At 35.4% G+C, this 21003-nt stretch overlaps 1 protein-coding gene across 2 annotated transcripts in view; it reads right to left on the bottom strand.

Moving 5' to 3' along the window:
• The window catches only part of OLA1 (Obg like ATPase 1), a 252465-nt gene that overhangs the window by 65328 nt on the left and 166134 nt on the right, over nucleotides 1-21003 (bottom strand). For both annotated transcript variants that reach the window (XM_020990993.2, XM_020990994.2), the window contains 2 exons: nucleotides 10620-10700; nucleotides 10239-10336 (listed from right to left, as the gene is read on the bottom strand). In XM_020990993.2, the coding sequence (XP_020846652.1) occupies nucleotides 10239-10336; nucleotides 10620-10700 (179 nt within the window). The remainder of the gene's footprint in view (nucleotides 1-10238; nucleotides 10337-10619; nucleotides 10701-21003) is intronic.

Here is a 21003-nt window from a genome sequence, read left to right as displayed (position 1 = left end):
GACAACTTCACAACAGCGAAACTAGATTTCCCACTTTGCTCCTATTTCAAGCCTTCTTTTGCCTTCACGAACTATTCTTCTATAGGCGCGCTTCTTGTAGAGAGACTACAGGAGTTAACTTTCTCTTTATTGTTTACCACTGACTTCTTTAGGGTACATATTCTCCTTTATTTACTTCCTCCTATTCTCTGCATGCTGCCATTCCGCAATGTAAACCCACTAAAAACATTGATTCACTGTTGGTGAAGTATTTTGAGATTTGGTCCATAAGGTTTCTGGCCTGTTCCTTCATGATCACTTCTATTTTACTTTTGTTTTCACCCTGATCTTTTTGTATACTTTTAGAAAGTAGTCTCTTTATAGACTCAGCTGTTGTTATTTACCCCATAAATGTATCCCCTTTTTAGTTACTTTCACCCTTTTTTCTCTAAGGTAATTATTTTCATTACTCATTCCTTCCTTGGTTACATTTCAGTTGTCAGGGGGTATTTGCAAGGCAAATAATATCATAACTAGTTTTCCTTGTACAAATGCTTCAAAGACCTCTTTTTACTGAATATCTCTCTTTTGTCATTAATGTTAACAGCTCAGGTTTGCAGAGTAGGGCACCCTGCGACCTCAAGATCAGCATCTTGAGCTTCTCTGCTCACTGGCACATATTATGGCATTACCTCCTGTAGTTCCTAGTGGGTACAAAACAATGTTGTGTTATTCAAATTTTTTTTTCCTTTGTATTTAATGGTCTTTTTCCAGGTTGTTTGCAGAATGTGTTGTCTGTCAATGAAATTGCTCAATTTTATCGCTATGTGTCGTATAGAGTTTGCAGCACAGTTTTGTTTGGTTTCGTTTTCCGGTGGGGATTTGTGGATTCTTTAGATGGGTACTTTTTTGTGTGTGTTTAGAAGTTCTTAACAGTTTTCCTGTATTATTTCTTGCATTATGGTGTTCAGGTTTTTCGACCAGTCATGTTCTTCTGGGAAGTCCATAATCCTTAAATCTTTCCTGATCATCCTATCTTCAAAATTCATATATTTTGCTCCTACAGACATTGTTTTTTTGTTTAATGTTATTGTGTTTGGGTTCACTTCCTCCAGATTGTTCTTTACTTCTGTGTATTTACATTCTCAATTGGTTATTCTCTTTTTTTGTTTCTTTGGTGAGATTTGCCACTGTGGAGTGAAATTTGTCTATTCTGTCAATTATTTTGCTGTGCAGGCCATAAATTGCTTTCACAATTCTTTTTCTCAAATCATTTAGGAACATCCTGTTGTTGTTCCACACTCTCTTGAGAATTTATAGGGGCTTCTTCCTCATCAGGTATTGATTAAATTGTCTTTGTATTATAATAATTATTCATTCATTTATTTATAGATGCCAGCTCATTCAGATGATACAAAAGAAATATTTCATTCTGTTACATTACTATCTTCCTTGGCAGCTTATCTGCTTGTGTTTAAGGTCTTTGAGTTTTCTTCCTAGATCTTTGGTAACCCCAGTGTTTTGATGGAATTGCCAGTCATCCTGACCTATGTCTTGCCACTGGATTCTGATGACTCTGGAGGAGATGGAATTGCCACTGGATTCTGATGACTCTGGAGGAGAGTGAGGCTGATGACTTTACACAGCACTGACTCACTTAAATCCAACTAACTTGCAAGCCAAGAAATCTCCCTCCTAATGTCACTGATCCTCTTTGAGAATGAAGGATAAACAACAATCTGTGAGGAGGAGTAGCAGCTGCCCCCTGAGGACTAAACCAGCCAGTTCCAGTTGGACATTGCTGCTATTTCCTCCTCCTCCTCCTCTTCTCTCTTTGTCCATGTGGGGAATCATACCTTTACATGTGGGTGCTCCATGCAAAGGAATATAAATTTTGATTGGTCACACTTTGTAAGGTATCTTGGGGTTTGGGGACTAGATTTTTTTCCCCTACTTATTGATTCTATCATTTTCCCCCCCAAAAGAACTGGGACAATTAACTCTTTTGTTTCATGTAGTTTTTCATTTATGATTTCTTGAAATATAGATCTGGAAAACAAGGCTTTGATTAAGCCCATTTGGATTAAAATGGAGCTTTTTACTGTAATACCTTTAAGACCTAATCATTCTGGCTCTCACTGATTGGCCAATAACAGGTCCTAGCACAAGACTCACTTGTTCACTGTTTGGGTTTTGATGGTTCAGAGTAAGTGTAAAGAGCAATTGTTTCTGTTCTGGCCAGCAACTCTGAGGGTCTTCCCCTCCCAGAATGATTTTTTTGTGAAGGAAAACTAGGCCATCTTTTGCCTCAATTCTTACCCAGCCTTTTAACTACTGAATGGGTGTCGCCTGAGACAAACTGAGACCTGGGAAAGACCTTAGTTTAAAAAAGGCCAAAGTCTCCCACTGCTTCCAGGCCATCACCAGTCAGCCTGACCTATGTTTTGTCACTGGACTCAAATGACTCTGGAGATGACTTCTCACAGCTCTGCCTCACTTAAATCCAATTCACTCGCAAGTCAAGACACCACCTTCCTGATGTCATTGGTCCTCTTTGAGAATGAAGGATGAACAACAACAACAATCTCATAATCCTCTCTTGCTCACTTTTTGACTCCTTCCCCTTTGATGGAAGTTTCCTTGTGAGCAGGCCTTTAAAGCTGTTTTGACCTCCTCCTATGTTAGGAAATTAATGTCTCCCTAAACATATTCTCTGCCCCACAGAACTGACCACAGATTGATGCCAGTCTTCTTTGCTTCAGACCTGGTGGAGACAAATAGATGCTGGTGTCCTGCCTTATTCCCTCTGTTCTAAAATTCTCTGTTCAAATACTGTCTTTCTGCAATCTGTAGCTTATCTTGCTGGACAGTGTAAATAAAACTTGAGAGTTTGTTTTGTTTTGTTTTTTCAGTTCAGGTTTCCTGAGGACTTAAAGATCCTGAGGAATCTTATAGATTTCTGCCACTTATTTACCATGGTGCAGGTGCACTTTTAGGCAGAGCTAATACTTTTATTTTTATTTCTTTTTTTTTTTTTTTTGGATGGGGAAGATGGAACAGAGTTGATTTCATTTTGTGCCACCTTGCCAAAAGCATGAAAGCCACTGGGGTAAGGGGTCCTGAATGAATGCATTAAAGATATGGGATAAGCTTTATCTGTTGCTTACTCACTGGGTTGAGACTTCATTAAGTTTCTTGGTCTGAGATGATGGAAACAGCTGAAACTTTTATTTTTTGTGTGCAATTTCTCAAGAAGTTTGAGTAGTCATAAGACCAAAGAAAGTGTCTAGTCCATCATCTTATTGGTCATATGACTCACGGTTCTACAAACTCACTTTTTTTTTTTTTGGTGATAACAACTGGGGTTAAGTGATTTGCCCATGATCACACAGCTAGTGAGTGTTATATGTCTGAGGCTGGATTTGAACTCAGGTTCTCCTGGGTTCAGGGGTAGTGTTCTATCCACTGTGCCACCTAGCTGCCCCTTACAAGCTCACTTTCAATGACCCCAAAGTTGTTAACTTTATTTCTTTTCAGTGTTTCCATTGGTTTTGTTTGGTTTTCTTTTTTGAGAGAAATCGTAAATAGCCTATTCTCTTGAATACACTCACTCTGCCATCTTTCCAGGAGTTTCCTGGGTAGTCTATTTTCCAATATCATTAAACAGTTTCCTTTCAATAGACTTTTCTTACATGCTTATATTCTTCAATGTTTTAGCCCCTTTAGATTTATCTTCTAATAATGTCCTTTCTCTTTCTTATCTTTCTACCTTTAATTCATTTCAAAGAATATTTATAAAATACCTGTTATGTGGAAAACATTGTATTGGGTAATGGATAGGAGATACATAGTTTGAATTAGTTAATGTTGTCTTCATGGACCTTACAAGTCAGTAAGAGTATAAGACACAGATATAATTATAATACACAGGAGTCAGAAGTAAATAGCACAAAGGAGTGGCTACCCTCTGAACTAGTCTGATCCAAGCCAATCACCCCCAATACAATGAATCTCTCATGATGCTTTCAAACAGTCATGCTCTGGGAATGTTCTCACCTCTCTAGGAAACATAATCTGAGACTTTCATACATGACAAAAATCCTAAACAGTGGTTTAATCCCTTAACCTCATCAAGTTGACAGGACTCTAAGGAAGAAAAACTTTGAGTTCAGAACCAACAATGGACTGTATGTCTGTCTTCCAAAGAGCAGCTTACTAAGTCTGGAGATACTTTTCATCATGCTAGCCACAACAAATCCCATCCAACATCTACTAAGATATACAGGGTTTCTAGTTGTCTTGAATGATTCACGTGTGGTTTTTCTCCTCACTCTGTTTTTGAACTCTGAACATGTTATACTAAGGAAAGAATAAGAAATATCCCATTTGTTTAATGAAAAATGTTTTAAAAATTGATTCATAATGTCTTTCATGACTGGTGGCTAACAGTCAGATGAATTTTTTATGATACAAATTAAAATGAGTGTAATTTAGAAAATGAGGCAGCTAGATATCTCAACTGATAAAGCACTAGACCTGGAGTTAGGAAGACCTAAGTTCAAATCCAGCCTCAGACACTTACTAGCTGTGACACTGGGTAAGACATTTAATCTCTGTTTACCTAAATCTATGGAGAAGGACATGGCAAACCATTCTACTATCTTCACAAGAAAACTCTATGGACGGTATCCCATAGTCCATGGGGCCATGGGGCCATGAGTAGTTGGACATGGCTGAACAATCACAACAATTTGGAAAATACTAACCAGCAAAATAAACATGCAAATTTAATATAGTAATGGTTTTTTAATGATTTATATTCTGAATTTATTTGATTTTTAGCTAATTTACAAACTATTCTTCTATCTGTAAATTCAGTGTTATTTTCTCTTCTGTATATATCCAAATTCTGGAGTCATTTTCTGAGCCGAAACTTTGCTTGGTCCAATTATATTCTTTTACCTTCTCTGCTAAAATAATTCAATAAGCACAAATACTAGCATCTAAGTATACTACTATTAAGAGCAGGTTGGGAGCTAATATGCTCATTTGTAGAGATAATAATTATATCTATTAATAAGCTCATTTGTGTAACATTTTACTTATAAAAAGTTATACATTTTTTGAAGTAATTTCTGACAGTTATTGTGAACCAGTATTTACAATAACACCTTAGTAAGCAGATTTTAACTGAAATTCTGTAGACTAAAAAGAAATCTATTAATGCTATGCCAAGATTTTCAAATAGAGGGGAAAACACATAATAATTAATGAAGACTACGATACCCATTATTGTAATACTGGGCACATGGAAAAATAGTTGACAGTGAAAAAGTATGAACCACAAGGAACAGAATGAAAATATTTTAGTCACAAAAAAACTTGTGCTTTAGCACTTTTATTTTCAAAGGCAAGAATTACAAGAACAGTGTAATGAAACTTTGCAAAACATTGATACAAGTATATCACTCTTCTCCACTAAAGCCACAGAATTACATGATGACAGGATCATAAATTCAGAGATAGAAGAAGCTAACAGCTCCAACACCTTTTCCCTTTCAGAGATGAGGAAACTGATGAGAAAAGATAAGTGACTTAACCAGAGGCATAAAACTAGTAAAAAAGTGCAAGGCAGAATTTGATCTCAGGTCTTCCTGTCTCCACATCCAATGTCCTATCTACTAGATCATCTAGCTTTCAACATCTCACTGTGAAATCACTAAATGAGATAATATTTGTAAAGTGCTTAGCACCACAGCCAGCACATATTATGTGCTTCATAAACGCTTGTTTGTTCTCCCTTCCCATTATAACATTAGGTTCCCAAATGCTATGCCAAAAGGGCACAACTTCTGGGAGGTTATACCAAGAAAGAAAGACTTTTAAGAGCAGAGCTGGCTATGGACTATGTCTAAGGACAAGGCTAGCTAATTTTGGAGAGATTTGTCTACAGAAGCTATAGCTACAAATGTAATTAAGCTTGTCGGCCACAAGAACTCAGAAAAGTCTCTACTGATGAGTTATAATCTGTATTGTTGAAGAGTGTCCCCACAAAATTAAAATCATGGATCTTTGAAATATTTTGCTTAATTATAATCAATAATGTAATAGATATAATTATACAATAGATAATATAATAGATCCTATAAAATTACATACCTAAAAGGGAACACATTTTATGTGTACCAGTGGAGTTTACCTAAATTAATCTTTCACTGAAAACAGTGAATCTTTTGAAATCAATCATATAACATTTTTCCAAAGTCAGATTTTTATTTATTGAGTTTACTTGAAAGAGTACAAACTACACTACAAATTCCAACCTAGGAACAGCTATTCTCATTCAATTCAACAATAAGGATTTAGTAAGTGCTCATAATGTGCAAAGTGTTGAGAATAAAAAGAAAAAATGAAGATCAGCTACTTAAACTGAAGGAATTTCCATTCTGCTTATAAATGTTTTTATAATTACATGTCACAAGTGAAAACACACCCACTTAGTTGTAGCAGCTCTGGCTCTCTTACAGATGAACCCTTGTCTTCCCCCAACCTCCTCAAAATTACATTCCACAAATTTCTTACCTTTCAACCACATACCATACAAATAATTCTAAATTAATTTTAGATATTATCTATACAATTACATATGCAAATGGATACAATAAGAATATAAACAGAAAAGGGGGAAGTGAAAAAAAAAAACTCTAGGACCACAGTATAAAAAATGCTTGGTAGAATCAGAATATGAATGTGAATGACACTTTTCTTTCTAAAATTAAGAGATTTTGTTGACATACTGCTCTTATTTATATGCTACCCCTCATATACATTTGTATATTTCTTTAAAATCAAGTTTGTCAATCACAGATTACACAGTTTCATACCACGCAAAAATGAGTACATTACCTTAGAAAAATTAAGGTAATAAAAGGCTTTTTAAATGTTATAAATATTAATGTCCTAAATTTAGGTCATATTTTTTCTTTTCTATGAGGATTTAGGTTTATACTATAATAAATGAGATGCTTCTTTACCATCAGTTTTCAAAAGAAGGAGAAGCAAGAGAGCATACAAAAGTGCAACACATCATAATGAGCTGGTATGTGGCTGTAGAGTAGATCTGAAATTAGTTTGTTCAACTGATTTCATAATTGGATGCCATGTACTACTCCTAACAGAGCACCAAAGGTGAAAAGATTGAAATATAAACCTCTAATTAAGCAACGGTTTGACAGATCCAATGTCCTATATTTGCTAGACATTATGGCTCAATAGGCATTTTCAACTAAAAATTAATACTGCATATAGCATTCATGTTAGGAATAAGTAAAATCTGATGTTTAGAAAAATGAAATCTTGAAGTCCGCAGAAAAGTCCTATCCCTCCATCACAATTCTGCACATACTTCTAACTATTGAAAGAATAGCAATTTGTTATGTTTAAAAAACAAAAAAAGGTTTCTCTGAATTCTCCATCCAACATCAGGATTACTGTCATTTGATCATAACACAAGTGCAACTAACACAGCTGCCATGTCAGCTTCTCTTCAGGGGCTAGTTCTTAATCATAAATCAACTGAATGACTAATTCAACATTGTTAAAACTGTTGAGTAGATGCTTGGAGCCATTCCAGTTTTTACATCTTACAAAAAGGTCAACACACCTACTCAAATACACAATAGTCTTATCTTTCAAAGGGTTTTCTTCTTTTCTAGGATTGAAAAATAACATGTTACCACTTAAATTTAAGTATGTTTTAACTATTAATTAAAATGTTCATTAATTCTCAAATGGTGATCCACGAAAACCAAAATAGTTTTAGCTTTTTTCATGTGACTACAATCAGAAAACCTTTCCCTCTTTTTTTTTTGCCTGCTTTAAATACTTTTCTAGTTGTAAAAGACCTATGAAAACATTTACTGCCGACTGTTTCCTGCACTAACCTTAATCTGTTACAGTAACATCACATATTAAACTTTAAAAACAAAACTTTTTTGCTAGTAGAGCAACTAGTGCAAATGGGACTGAGATGTAGAACATGAACCAAAAACTCTTGACACAAATTAAAAGGCATCTAGTAGTAAAATATATTCTAATCATTTACATCTGTTTGCACTGCTATAAAAGATGGAAACCCACTGTTAGTATCCTTCATGATAAAAATTGATTCTGCACTTTAATAAAAAAAGCTATGTTGCATAAACAGAGGATTTAAAGCTGTGGCAGAGTGTCTGAATGAAAGGAAAATGGCAATCTTTTTGGCTCCACTAGATGCCATTCCCTATCACACAATGTTTCCCACTCATAAATACATGACAAATACTTCCTCAATCATTTTTTACGAGCAGGGATGCACAGGGGGTAGTCAATGGCTAGCTTGAGGGAAAATAGGAACAGCAGGCGGCAGAAACTGTACAGAAAATGGTTATGTGGTAAATTCTCTTCTGGAACATCACTCAGTTACCCGTCTTTGATCTTTCAGCTACAATTACAATAAAGTCCACAAGACCTGATTTTTTTTTAAACTAGTTCATTAGCTATACACAAAATCAATTAATCTTTGTATTATGGGAGTGCCCAATTCATATCTCCAAATTCTGAAAAATTAAAAATTTGTAATTTATACAAAAGGTTTAGTTTCAATTGGCTATAACCATGTCATCATCACAACTGGCATCACAAAAAACACGGGGTGTCTGGCGACAGCTAAATCACAGACTGGCGTCTCCCAAGCAGTCTGTCTACCATTAGGGTCTGGGAAATGGTATTTACTGTACAATTAGAGCCAGTGAGTTCTACCTGTAATCATCCAAATACAGGTGTGAGGAGCCTTTTTGGGCAAGGAAACTGACTCATCCTTTTTCCTGTAAACTTTGATGTCTGTATTGTTACACTGAGCCTCAGGACAACTCAACATTTACATTGAAAACTAGGGTGCTAAGATTTATTGCATTCAAGTCAAATAATAAATTAAAATTCTTTCCTAAAAGTAACAATTTGACATATTAATCATCATATTTACAAGGCTACAAAACAAGACAGAACTGATTTTTTTTCTTGCAATCACATTATCTCATGGGAAAAAAAACAGACTACTGATCAGTTTCAACAAACTTTCTATTTTAAGTTTGCATTTCCTAAACTCTTACCAATAGAGAAGTTCATTCTGACCCAGAAAATACAAAATGTCTAAGAGTAATATCAACAGGGCAGTTTTAGTTGCAGTAATTTCACAGATTTTATTCTAATGATTTATTGGAGTTAACCATCTGACATTAATTATTGTTTTGGCTTCCAGTCTATGAATGTTTATTTTTCAGTTTAAAGCCTTCTCACTCTTTGATATCATATGGAAATGAGAATTTTTAATGGAAAATTGAAACCATGTGCATCTAAGTACTTAATGAAGTACAGGGAGAAACAGAGGGTGTATTTTTGGAGAATTCAGATATTTTGCTTTGGATAGTTTTGATTTGTTTGGATGACTTAATAGTAGAAAATACTGTGGGTCCAATGAAGCAAGTCAATCTTTGTACGATGCAAATATGTACGTGTGCATGCATGCAGATATATGCATATATATAACTTTTTGAAGTGAATGCATGAATCAAACATTGCTAATTCTGATAAATCAAAAATGGCAGATTATAGATGTAATAGCTGAGCCAGACACATATATACGGGTTCCTTGGAGTTTTTTAAGGCCTAAGTTTTGTATTTTAGTATTTAATGTTTATGTACAATTTCATAATTCAAAAAAATTGATATTTTGACATTACAAATGTCATATCTATGCAAATTTGTACATATAGTTGTATAATTTGTACATATAAAATGTATCAAAATCCCAACTTTAAAAAACATATGTGTGTGTATTTGTGTGGGTATGTGTGGGTATGTATGTGTATAATCTGACTTTTCAAAGAGCAAACCAAGTAAGAATTTAAAATTGAATGGGAATGTATAGGATTTAATTGGGGGAAAAGTATATGAATGTTTTTATAAATCATGATATCAAGAAGAAGACATGGCTTTAAAGGACAATTTATGTTGCTATAAATTAATAGCAGGCTTCCCAACTGAAAAGCTAAACCCAACTTTTCACATGAACATTTTTATCTTGGTTAAAATGAGCAAGAAAAAATTAAAAACGGATTTAACAAAAAGAATATGTATATATCAACATATATGAAATGAATGTAAAAGAGATTTCTGCTATGTGTATCTATTAAATCAAGGGGGGAGGGGAGGCCACTCACCATTTGTTTTTCTTTCTTATGTAGTCCTTTTCTGAAAGGTTAACCAAGTAGATCATTGGTTTTGAAGTCAGAAACAAGTGTTTATTCAACACCTCAATCTAAAATACAGGCAGAGATAGAATTCTTTTAAAAAATATATAATATTTGTATACCAACTCATTTTAAAGCAAACTTTAATTTGCCATTTTTATTTCTAAAATGTTACAAATATCATTAAACATCTTTAAAGAAAATCAACCTGGAAATGGTATTCTTTGATAGAAGTAAAGTCTACATGAATGTTATAATCACTGTAAAATAGCAGTTACTCCCTCAAAACCATGAAGAAGAAAAAAAAAAAAAAAAAGGCTACTAACATGAGCCATGACATTTCTTACTTACCTCTTTGTCATTCCAATCATGATAGAAGCGTACAGGTTTCTTTTCATCTATAACCCAAGTTTTTATTTTGCACATTATGTCCTACACGAGATTAAGAAGAAGAAATCAATTAAAGATAAATATATACTTAGCTCAAATAAGGAACAAATATCTAATTTTGATGCTAAAGATATGCATTTTAAATCCTTAAGACAAAAATAATTCTGTTGTTCTACAAGGTGAACAAAATGCCAAAGAATAATTGCATTTAAAAACACACTTGTTTTTTAATAAATACACTGAAAGGATTTTATCACCCAAAAATTGGTAAGGATTTTAAAATCAATACATTTCAACCACATTTTACAGTAAATAAAATAGAGTAATATTTCACCATCAGTGAGTGAGCCCAAATACAAGATAAACATACAATTAAGAAGGGGAGAGGATAGGTAGAAGAAATTAAATTACATTTTTTTCCCTTAAAAAACTGTAGAAGACATTGAGCCTATTATGGACGATCCATCCTTTAAAAAATTAATTTAACTGACCCAAACCCCCTTTTATTCTGAATTAATTTTTTGCCAGCACCTTCTCCTCCTCCCTACCCCCCTCCCCAAAAAAAGTGAAACCTGCCAAAGCCTCCATTACACAATGGCAAGAGCCTTGCACTGGTGACCTCCAACCAGCTGCATTCACTTTCAGAACATCTCTCTCTGCTGGAAATCTAAAGGCCTTTTAGTTAGCAAGCTAGTGTGCATTCAGAAGGAGTAACTGCAGGAAGAGCCCAATGTGCTTTGTTTCTCTGGCCTTTCTTCACAGAAAGATTAATCATCTGTGAAATGGAAACGGCAAACAGCAAGTGACACAAACTGAACCCTTCAAGCCTTTCCTCATCAGTTTTGTGGTTCTGAATCTAAAAGCTGCGTGTGGCAAGGTTCTCCTTACAGGCAGGTGTTAATAAAAGGCTCTTGGGTCTGAAAGGTCAAACTTGGCTCTTCCAGAAGTAGTGCGTTTGAGAGTCATCTGTTTTTTGTTAAAGATAATTTACGGGTAATGCTTTAAATAATGTACTCATAGAACTTATTGTAATATACAATTAATTATTTTAAAATAATCAATTTCTTAGATTTTCATCAATGTATTTACTTGGCCAAATGTCATTTATTTCTATAAACATCGACTTGTATAAATTACCTCAATATTTAGTATACCTTCCTTCCAAATCTTGCTGTTTCAGAGGGGGAAAAAATAAGGAAAAAGCCCTACATCCTTACATTCTGATTTGAAACCCTCCAGGAATAGGACTCCCCACAGATTTTAACAAGGAAGGGGCAAGCTGAAAACTTTTAATGAAATCTAACATGTTCTGCCTAAGAATAATCACTTTTACTCTTCTATAACTGAATTTCACTCATAAATGTTTAAAAGTGGCTAATGTAACACCATTTCCTACAAGGAGAAGATCAAAGTGCTATATTACAAATGCATTATGATTAAAAAAGCACTGTGCAGCCTTGCTATTAACTGTTCTTTAAACCCTAAAAGGCTTCCCATAGATCTCACTTGGCACTGCATATACAACCTTTGACAAGTAATGTAGACCATTTTTATTCATTGCCTAAAATTGTAGGCAATTATGTGCGTCACACTGGCCACCTGCAAATTCTGAATGCCTGCTCCAGTTGTCAGTGCAAAAAACTAATGTCGGAGGGGATTAATCTAGGGGGAGAGAGTCCTCTTTAATGGCTCCAGCAGGTGAAATGGCCCAGCTGGTTACTATGTTGAGTGGCCAGAACAGTTTATGTAGAGACATGCAACAAGATTATACAAAAAAGGAGAGAAAAATTAGTACCATCTTATATTTGGCCCCATTGGTCTTACAATTAAAAGTGAAAAAAAATTTTAATGAAGCCAAAAATAAATAAGGAAAAGGAACCAACTTCATTCATGTACAGTGTGAATTAAAGAGGGCTGTTTGCAAGTGTGGCATTCTTATCTTAAACCAGTAGGTCCTCACCAAATTCTGATAACTTGTGAAGGAATTTTGACGGCATCAATTTTTTTATTTTTAAAAAGAATTTTGGCATTACTTAAAAACTTTGTCACAAAAGTTTTTTGACATTCAAGTCTTCCTCTATTACAACATATTATATCACAAATTAGAGACAATGGAATACTAGCTAAAGGCAAAAAAGAGAACTACATATAATTAGAATTCTTTCAATAAAATATTTTCCATAAAACCAAATTCAAGACTTTTTGGGCCAATTACCAAATTATAGCTAATTTTCTGAACTTGCCTCAGAGTTGATACTATGTGTATTTTTTAAAATATGAAACAGCTTATTTTTCAGCTAAAAGCAATCCAATCCTGCTCTTAATAGTCACGAAGATCCAAGTACTTTTACTGAAGGTCCTTAGCTAGTTTTGGTATAAAAAGCCAACTTATCCAAATTTCCTTCAGAAGATAAGCATCTGTTACTCTGGACAAATACATGTATCTCAACATAATTAGTTATCTTATTGCTTGAAACTGAAACTTAAAATATTAGACAAAATTGTGTGCATCAAGGTAACTCAGAGCTCTGTGAGGGAAGTATAAGCTTTGGCAAGTTATAAAAAGGTGAAAAGGCTGAGTATGGTGCGAGGGAAAGATCAAATCTGTGGTCCAAAGGGAAACCAACTGAGTTAGATATGGAGAGGCTTGCCTTGAGTGACCTGGCCACTGGATAATGAATTCTTGGACAATGGCAACCAATAAAAGAAACAAAAATATAAGACTGCTACAATATTTTTCTTTCCATAGACACAAAAATGGAAAGGAAAACCAAAAATTTAGAAGGTAACTTTTTCATCCTGAGAAATGTTATGAATGATACAGAAATCTAATAATTCAATAAACATTTAATTAATCACCTAGTGTGTAAATCCTGTAATATGAAGATGAGTCAATGTTCCCTGCTTTTGTGGAACTCGCAGTCTCGATAAAACAGAAAACTACAATACACATTAATATATTTAGATAAGTGCATTAAAGAGGAACAAAAGAAAGTGTGTAATATATGAAGGGGAAGTTTGTTACAATGGGAAGGAAATGTTTCATGGAGAAAGGTTGCATTTGAATTAAGAACAGGCGAAAAAGCATAGAGTATTTGGAGAGAATAATACAGTTTACAACAGAGAGTAATATGAGATACAGCCAGAAAGGTAGAACATTAGCCATAAACTTTAACTGAAATTTAATCTGAAAAAAAAAATTTCAATCAGAGACATGATCTTATATACAGATAATGAAGATTAGTATGGGAGTCAAGAAAGTGGAGCTAGGAAGATGTGTTTAAGGAGAAGAGGGTAACAGTCCTGGGCAGTGTTAAGAAGGGCTTATACTAATATAGTGACAAGTGAGGAGTGAATAAATACAAGAGATATTGCTAGTATTTCTTTTACTAAAAATTCTTGATTAACTGAGAAATATTTGGATCACGATTCCAAAACATAATTATCAAATAGTTAATACAGTAACAAACAATTTAATTTAAAAAAATTCAGACAGACCTGCAGTGCCTTGGGAACAGCATCAATTATTATTGCATAGATCTACAGTCTAAGAAGGGGTAGAACTGTAAAACTGTACCTGGAAGTTTGGGAACAAGAAAATTTAAACCCATTTCTATCCATTTAAGATAGAAACTAAACCTAAAAAGTCATGAAAAGAATTAAGTGTCTTGACACCTAGTCCTAGTACTCTTTCCACATCAATAAATTGCCTCCCAATTACAGGTAGCTAGATGGCACAGTATATAGAATGCTAGAGCTGGAGGCAGGAAGACTTGAGTTCAAACACAACTCAGACACTTTCCAGGGGTGTGACCATGGGCAAATCACTTAACCTTTGTCTGCCTCAATTTTCTCTACAGTAAAATGAGGACAATAATAATAATAACAGCTACCTTTCAAAACTGTTGTGAGCATAAAATGAGGTAATATTTGCAAAGTACTTAGCATAGTGCCTAGCATACCTAAAGTGCGAAGTAAATGTTTATTCTCCAACTGGGTTGAATTTGTACCAAGCTTATAAAACATCAAAGCTGCCCTTTTTTCCTTAACTAAATTTATATGTGTGTATTTGTCTTTTGTTTCTTTCTCATACAAACAGAGTATAGAGGGAAAACTGATCTGGATTCTAGATAAATGAAACTGACTAATTAACCAGTGGCTAATCTCAACATATCCCGAAATCTCATCAGGTCTCTTTGCTGTCATTTAAGGCTACCTTCATTTTCACCATTCTGGATGAACTCTCAAATGTTTTCATATTCTCTCTACATGCTGGAAATTGTCTTCTGTACCCATGACCAGTCACATTTCTACCCTTACCTTTCTATAAGAACTATCCCTCCTACTGTCTGAAGAGATCAACTTTTAACAACAAAAGAGACATAATTCAAATACATCTCAATATCTGTGATAGTTTGGATATACCTCAACAGCTGTTCCAGTTATGTTTCCCTTAAACACACCCTATATTCAAATATGTAACTACAAATCTTTACAACTATTGTTTAGTCTTTCAGCCACTCTGCCTGATACTTGCTGCTAGTTTTTGTATTCTTCACCCATATTCCCAATGCCTGAGTATACATTCTCATGTGTATTTTCTGTGCTCCCAATCTTTCTCTGGCCATTCAATGAATATTTTATTAATATAATAATGTTACACTTATTAATAGTGTCACTAAAGGGATACAATGGAAAGCACCTGATCTGGGCTTTCTGTTTCTACTACCCATATATCCTTGAGAAAGTCATTATCTCTCTATGGGTTACAGTTTCCTTATCTGTAAAATGAGGAGGTTAGACTACTAGATGATTTTTAAAGGTCTCTTCCAGCTTTAAATCCTTTGATCCTTTGATCTAAGGACAACTAAAGAAAAAAGAAAAAGAACAGAAAAAGGACAAGCTTAATCACCTTCAGGTACTAATGAGGGATTACTACTTATCTATTCATGATCTCTTGCTCTACGGTTTTCTGATAACAAAACACCCAGGTGTAAGATTGCCCAATAAAAGCATTTAGGCTGAAGATTTATCACTGGGCAAAGGAAAAAACACAGGGAATACAAATTGGGGGGCGGGGGGGGGGGGAAGAGAAGGTAAACCAGATCCTGACCTTAAGGAGCTTACAATCTAGCAAGGGGAAACAACATGTACACATATATAAGTTTACACAAAATAAGTTGGGAGAAGGGAGAGAGGAGGAACCAGAAGCCGGGGAGTGAAGAGTTGGAGAAGATAAGGAAAAGCTTCATATAGCAGGTATCGCTTTAGCTAAGCCTTGAAGGAAGCTAGGGACTCTAGGAGGCAGGTGAGGAAGGAGTCCACCTGAGGCACAAAGAACAGCCCACAAAAGTATGCAGGTGGAAAATGGGGTGCTGAATAAGGAACAACAAGAAAACCAGTTTGGCTGGATTATAGGTAGAAAGGAACCAGTCTGTGAATGGCTTTAAAATCAAACAGAAGACTTTCTGTTTTATCCTAGAGGTAAAAGAGGTAAAAGTTCACTGCACTGACAGCTGTGTGGAGGATGGATTGGACTGGGGAGAGACTTGAAGAAGGGAGAACGATTAGGAGGTTACTATAATTGTTCAGGGGAGTAGTGATGACTCCCTGAATTAAAATGGTGGACTGCAAAGAAGAAGATACATGCTAAAGACATGGTAGAAGGTGGATTCTGGGAAGATGACACAGTAGTTCAGAAAATTCCAAGCTCTCAATATTTTCCTCCACAAAAGACACAAAATAGCACCTTAGGCTGAACAAAGTGCGAGTAAAAATAAATAAGAATAGGAGCACAACAGGGGTCTTCCTGGGAAATTCTAAAAGACCAGAAGAAAAATCCCAGGATGAGGTTTGGTCCCTGTGAAGAGTAAACACGTCCAGGCTAGGGGCCCAGTTAACGACAAGCCGCAAGCCTGAGGTTAGCTGGTTTGTGGGGCTGCATCAGTTCCAGCTACAGGAACTTTTACCTCCAGGATAGTGAGGGGAGTTGGGCATCCATAGCCCAGAAAGATCAAAGGAACATCTGCTAACAAGGAATGTCAGATCCAGCTGTACTGAGGAGAATAGCAGGGACCAGAAGGAACCAGCACACACCCAGTGAGTGCAGAAGCAGTGGGGCAGAAGGCCCCTGGCTGTGGGCACTTACACGAGGCTGAAGGTTTGGCTTTGGTTCCAAGCTAGAGGGGAGAACTGAAGATCTGGCGCAAGAAGCACCATCCCACATACCCCAGGGCTAGTGGTGATTACAAAAATTAAGCTATTACTACAAAAATGCAAAAGCAAAGGAGAACAAATCCAACCACAGAAAGCTATTATGGGAATAGAGAAGACCAAGGTTCATCTTCAGAGGAGGATACTGAAGCAAAGAAACCCCCTTCTACCCCAAAGAGTAATGTCAAATGGTCACCTGCCCAAAAAGAATTCACAGAAGAATTTAAAAAGACTTTAAAAATCAAATGAGAGAGATGAAGGAATAAAAAAAGAATAATACAAGAAAAACAAGAAAACTATGAAAGAAAGTCAATGAATCCGAAAAGGAGATCCAGAATCTTAAGGAAGAAAATGACACCTTGAAAATTAGAACTGGGCAAGACCAAGTCAGCTAAATTATAAAAATTAAGAAATAATCAAACAAAATATGAATAACTAAAAAATAGAAGAGAAAGTGAGACATCTTATAAGAAAACCCAACAGATCTAGACAACAATTCAAGAAGAGAAAACATAAAAATAATTGGATTAACTGAAAGCTATGATCAAAAAAAGAATCTTGATACAATAATACAAGAAATAATTCAAGAAAATTGTCCTGAAGCAGTAGAACAAGGAGGGAAAGTAGAAATAGAAAAAAATCCATCAATCACTACCTAAAAGAGATCCTATGAGGCAAACTCATAGGAATATTACAGTCAAATTCTGAAACCCCCAACTCAAGGATAAAATACTAAAAGCAACAAGAAAAAAACAATTTAAATAGGATGGTACCACAATTAGAATCACACAAGACATAGTAGTGGAGACATTAAAGGACCACAGGTCTTGAACACTACATATCAAAGAGCAAAAGAACTGGGGCTCTGGCCAAAAATATCATATCCAGCAAAGTTCAGCATAATCCTGAATGAAAAAAATGAACACTTGATCAACTGTCAGACTTTCAAGATTTTGTTTAAAAAAAAAAACCTGAACTTAAGAGAAGATTCAACATACTAGAGGCAAGAGAAACATAAGGTACATACTAAAGACTGATTACATGGGATTCAATAAGAACAGACCGTTTACTTTTTATATATGTAAAATGCAAAACATATGTCTAAGATTCTTATTAATAACTGGGTAGGTCATAAAAAAGATTGGGGCAGACCTGAGTATATGCCTTTTAAAAGTAAAACCATTTAGGAACAGCTCAAAAGAGTAATTATTTTATACAAAAGACGTACAAGAGGAATAATTGATTCAGAGAAATTAGATGGGGGACAAGGACTAGTAGTTCTGGTAATCTACTTTCAATCGGGTATGGATTTAAGAGGGAAAAATACATACATATTTAGAAGAGTATAAAAGTCTTCTAAATTTAGAAGGAATAAAATGGTGAGGAAATAGAGAGGGATCTCTAAAGGGGAGGGTGAGGGAATAGGGTAAGGGGGGCTATAGCAGAGTGTTTAGATTTATGGGAACGGGAGGATAGGGAAGGATCCTTGGAAGGGAGTAGGCTAAGTAATAGAAGGGCAAAGTAGAAGTAAAGTAGAGGAATCTGGAGGTCCAGAAAACAACAGATATGCACAAACATAAAAACAAAGATCAGGTGTAGAATGTGTTTGGGAATGTACATGTCTATATATGTATATGTTTATAGCTACAGAGAAATATATCCATGCTCAACTGTAGCCTTCTAGGGGGAGAAGGAGAGGGGAATAAAAGAACAAAATTTAAAAAGTGTACAGCAGAGAAGAAAAGAAAATTTAAAAGGAAGCAAAGAAAAAGATGGACAGCTCTCAACACAATGTGTAGTATTAATCATACAGACTTTCTTGAAATGAAAATTTATCACTACATGTTGTGAATCCTCTTTATGTTCTGCTACGCATATAACATGCTTTTTTTTTTCTTTTCTTACTTTGTAATTAAGTTCCAATATTTAAGTTCATGGTATGTTTTTGTTTTCTTTTCTTTATTTTATATTTATGTTCTGGCATTTGAGTCCAAAATAAAATTCAATCAAAAAATAAATAAATAAAGACATGCTACAGGTAGAAATGATAAGACCTGACAGCTGATCTATCTATCTATCTATCTATCTACCTATCTACATATATGTATGTATGTATGTATGTATGTATGTACGTATGTATATGGGAAAGTGAAGAGCAGATTACGAGGTTGCAAACTTGGGTGATTCTAGGGTTTTGGTACTCTCAACAGAAAGTGCAAAGTTTGGAAGAAGGATGGGTATTTGCAGAAAGATTTTGAATTGTTTTGAACATGTTGAGTATGAGATGCCTACAGGACATCCACTTTAAAATGGGTAATAAATGGGTAAAAAATTGATATTTTGTGATTAGAGTTCAGAAGAGAGATCTGGACCAGATATAAAGATCTGAAAGTCATCTATGTAGAAATTATTTTTTTAAAACCTACAAGAGTTGGTGAAATCACAAAAACAGAGTAGACAGACAGCCCATAACAGAACCATGAGGCACATTCACAGTTTGAGGCAGGCTGTATAAAATGAACAAGCAACAGTGACTGAGGAGCAGAAGATAGGAAACCCAAAGAGGAGAAAATATCAAGCAGGATCACAGCAGTGTCATATTCTACATAAAAGCCAAGAAGAGAGCCACAGTGGAGAGTACTGGACCCAGAAACAAGAATTTGTTGTTCAGTTGTGTCCAACTCTGTATAACCCCAGAGACCATGATATGCCCGGCCCTTTTATCCTCCACTATCTCTCAAAGTCTGTCCAGATTCATGTTTGTTGTTTCCATAATACTATCTACCCATCTAATCCTTTGCTGTCCTCTTCTTTTGCCTTCAATTTTTCCCATCAGGGTCTTTTCCAATGACTCCCATCTTCTCATTATGTGGGCAAGCATCAAGCTTCAGCTACAGTATTTGACCTTCCAGTGACCAGCCTGAATTAATTTCTTTAAATATTGACTGATATAACTTCCTTGCTGTCCAAGGCACTCTCAAAAGTATTTTCCAGCACCACAATTTGAAAGTATTGATTCTGCAGTATGCAGTTTTCCTTACTTTTCCAACTCTTACAGTTATACATGGCAATTGGAAAAACCATAGCTTCGACTATATGAACTTTGTCAGGAAGGTGATGTCTCTGACTTTTAGATTGCTGTCCAGATTTGTCATAGCTTTCCTTCCAAAGAGCAAGTGTCTTTTAATTTCATGACTGCAGTCAACATCTACAATGAGTTTTGAGCCCAGGAATATAGAATGTGACATTGTTTCCATTTCTTCTCCCTCTATTTGCCAGGAAGTGATAGAACCAGTTGCCAAGATCTTAGGGTTTTTTTATGTTAAGCTTCAAGCCAACTTTTACACTCTCTTCTTTCACCCTTCCTCCAAAGTTAACAATAATCTCTTAACTAACAAATCTGATAGCCTTTTCCCAATCCTCATATCTAATAATAGATAATGTTAGCTAGCGTTTATATACCACTTTAAGCTCTACAAAGTGATTTACCAATATGTCTCATCTGATCTGCAACAACCCTGGGAGGTAAGTACTATTATTTCTCCCATTTTATAGAAGGAGAAATTTAGGCAGAGGTTAAGGGACTTGCCCAGAGTCATGCAACTACTAAGCGTCTGAGACTGGACTTCATCTCAGCTCTTCTTGCTTCCAGGTCCAGTGATCACCCCAAGATCATTGCCTTGTTGTTGCAGAGGGGCTTGCATAGCTCACTGAAACTATGAGCTATGCTGTACAAGGTAAAGTTACCCAAGATGGACAGGTCATAGTGGAGAGTTTGGACACAAGATGATCCACTGGAGAAGGAAATGGAAAAGCACTTCAGTGTCTTTGCCAAAGAGAAAACATCAAAAGATGAGCCCCTATCTTCTGGTTGGAAGGTCGGAAGGTGTCCAATACTCTACTGGGGAAGAATGGAAGACAAGTACAAGTACCTCCAGTACTAATGAAGCATCTAGGAAAAAGGAAAAAGGAAGCTCAGCTGTGGGTACATCTGGTGGCAAAAGGAAAGTCTAATGCTGTAAAGATCAGCACTGCATGGGAACCTGGGAATGCAAGATCTGTGAACCAAGGTAAACTGGATGTGACCAAAGAGGAGATAGAGAGAATAAACATCACCTTCTTTGGTGTCAGT

Source organism: Phascolarctos cinereus, unplaced genomic scaffold (assembly GCF_003287225.1).
Source record: "Phascolarctos cinereus isolate Bilbo 61053 unplaced genomic scaffold, phaCin_HiC Scaffold_726;HRSCAF=1367, whole genome shotgun sequence".
NCBI classification, from domain to species: domain Eukaryota; kingdom Metazoa; phylum Chordata; class Mammalia; order Diprotodontia; family Phascolarctidae; genus Phascolarctos; species Phascolarctos cinereus.
The sequence above is the reverse complement of the archived record's forward strand: the minus strand, read 5'-3'. Positions and strand labels throughout refer to the sequence as shown.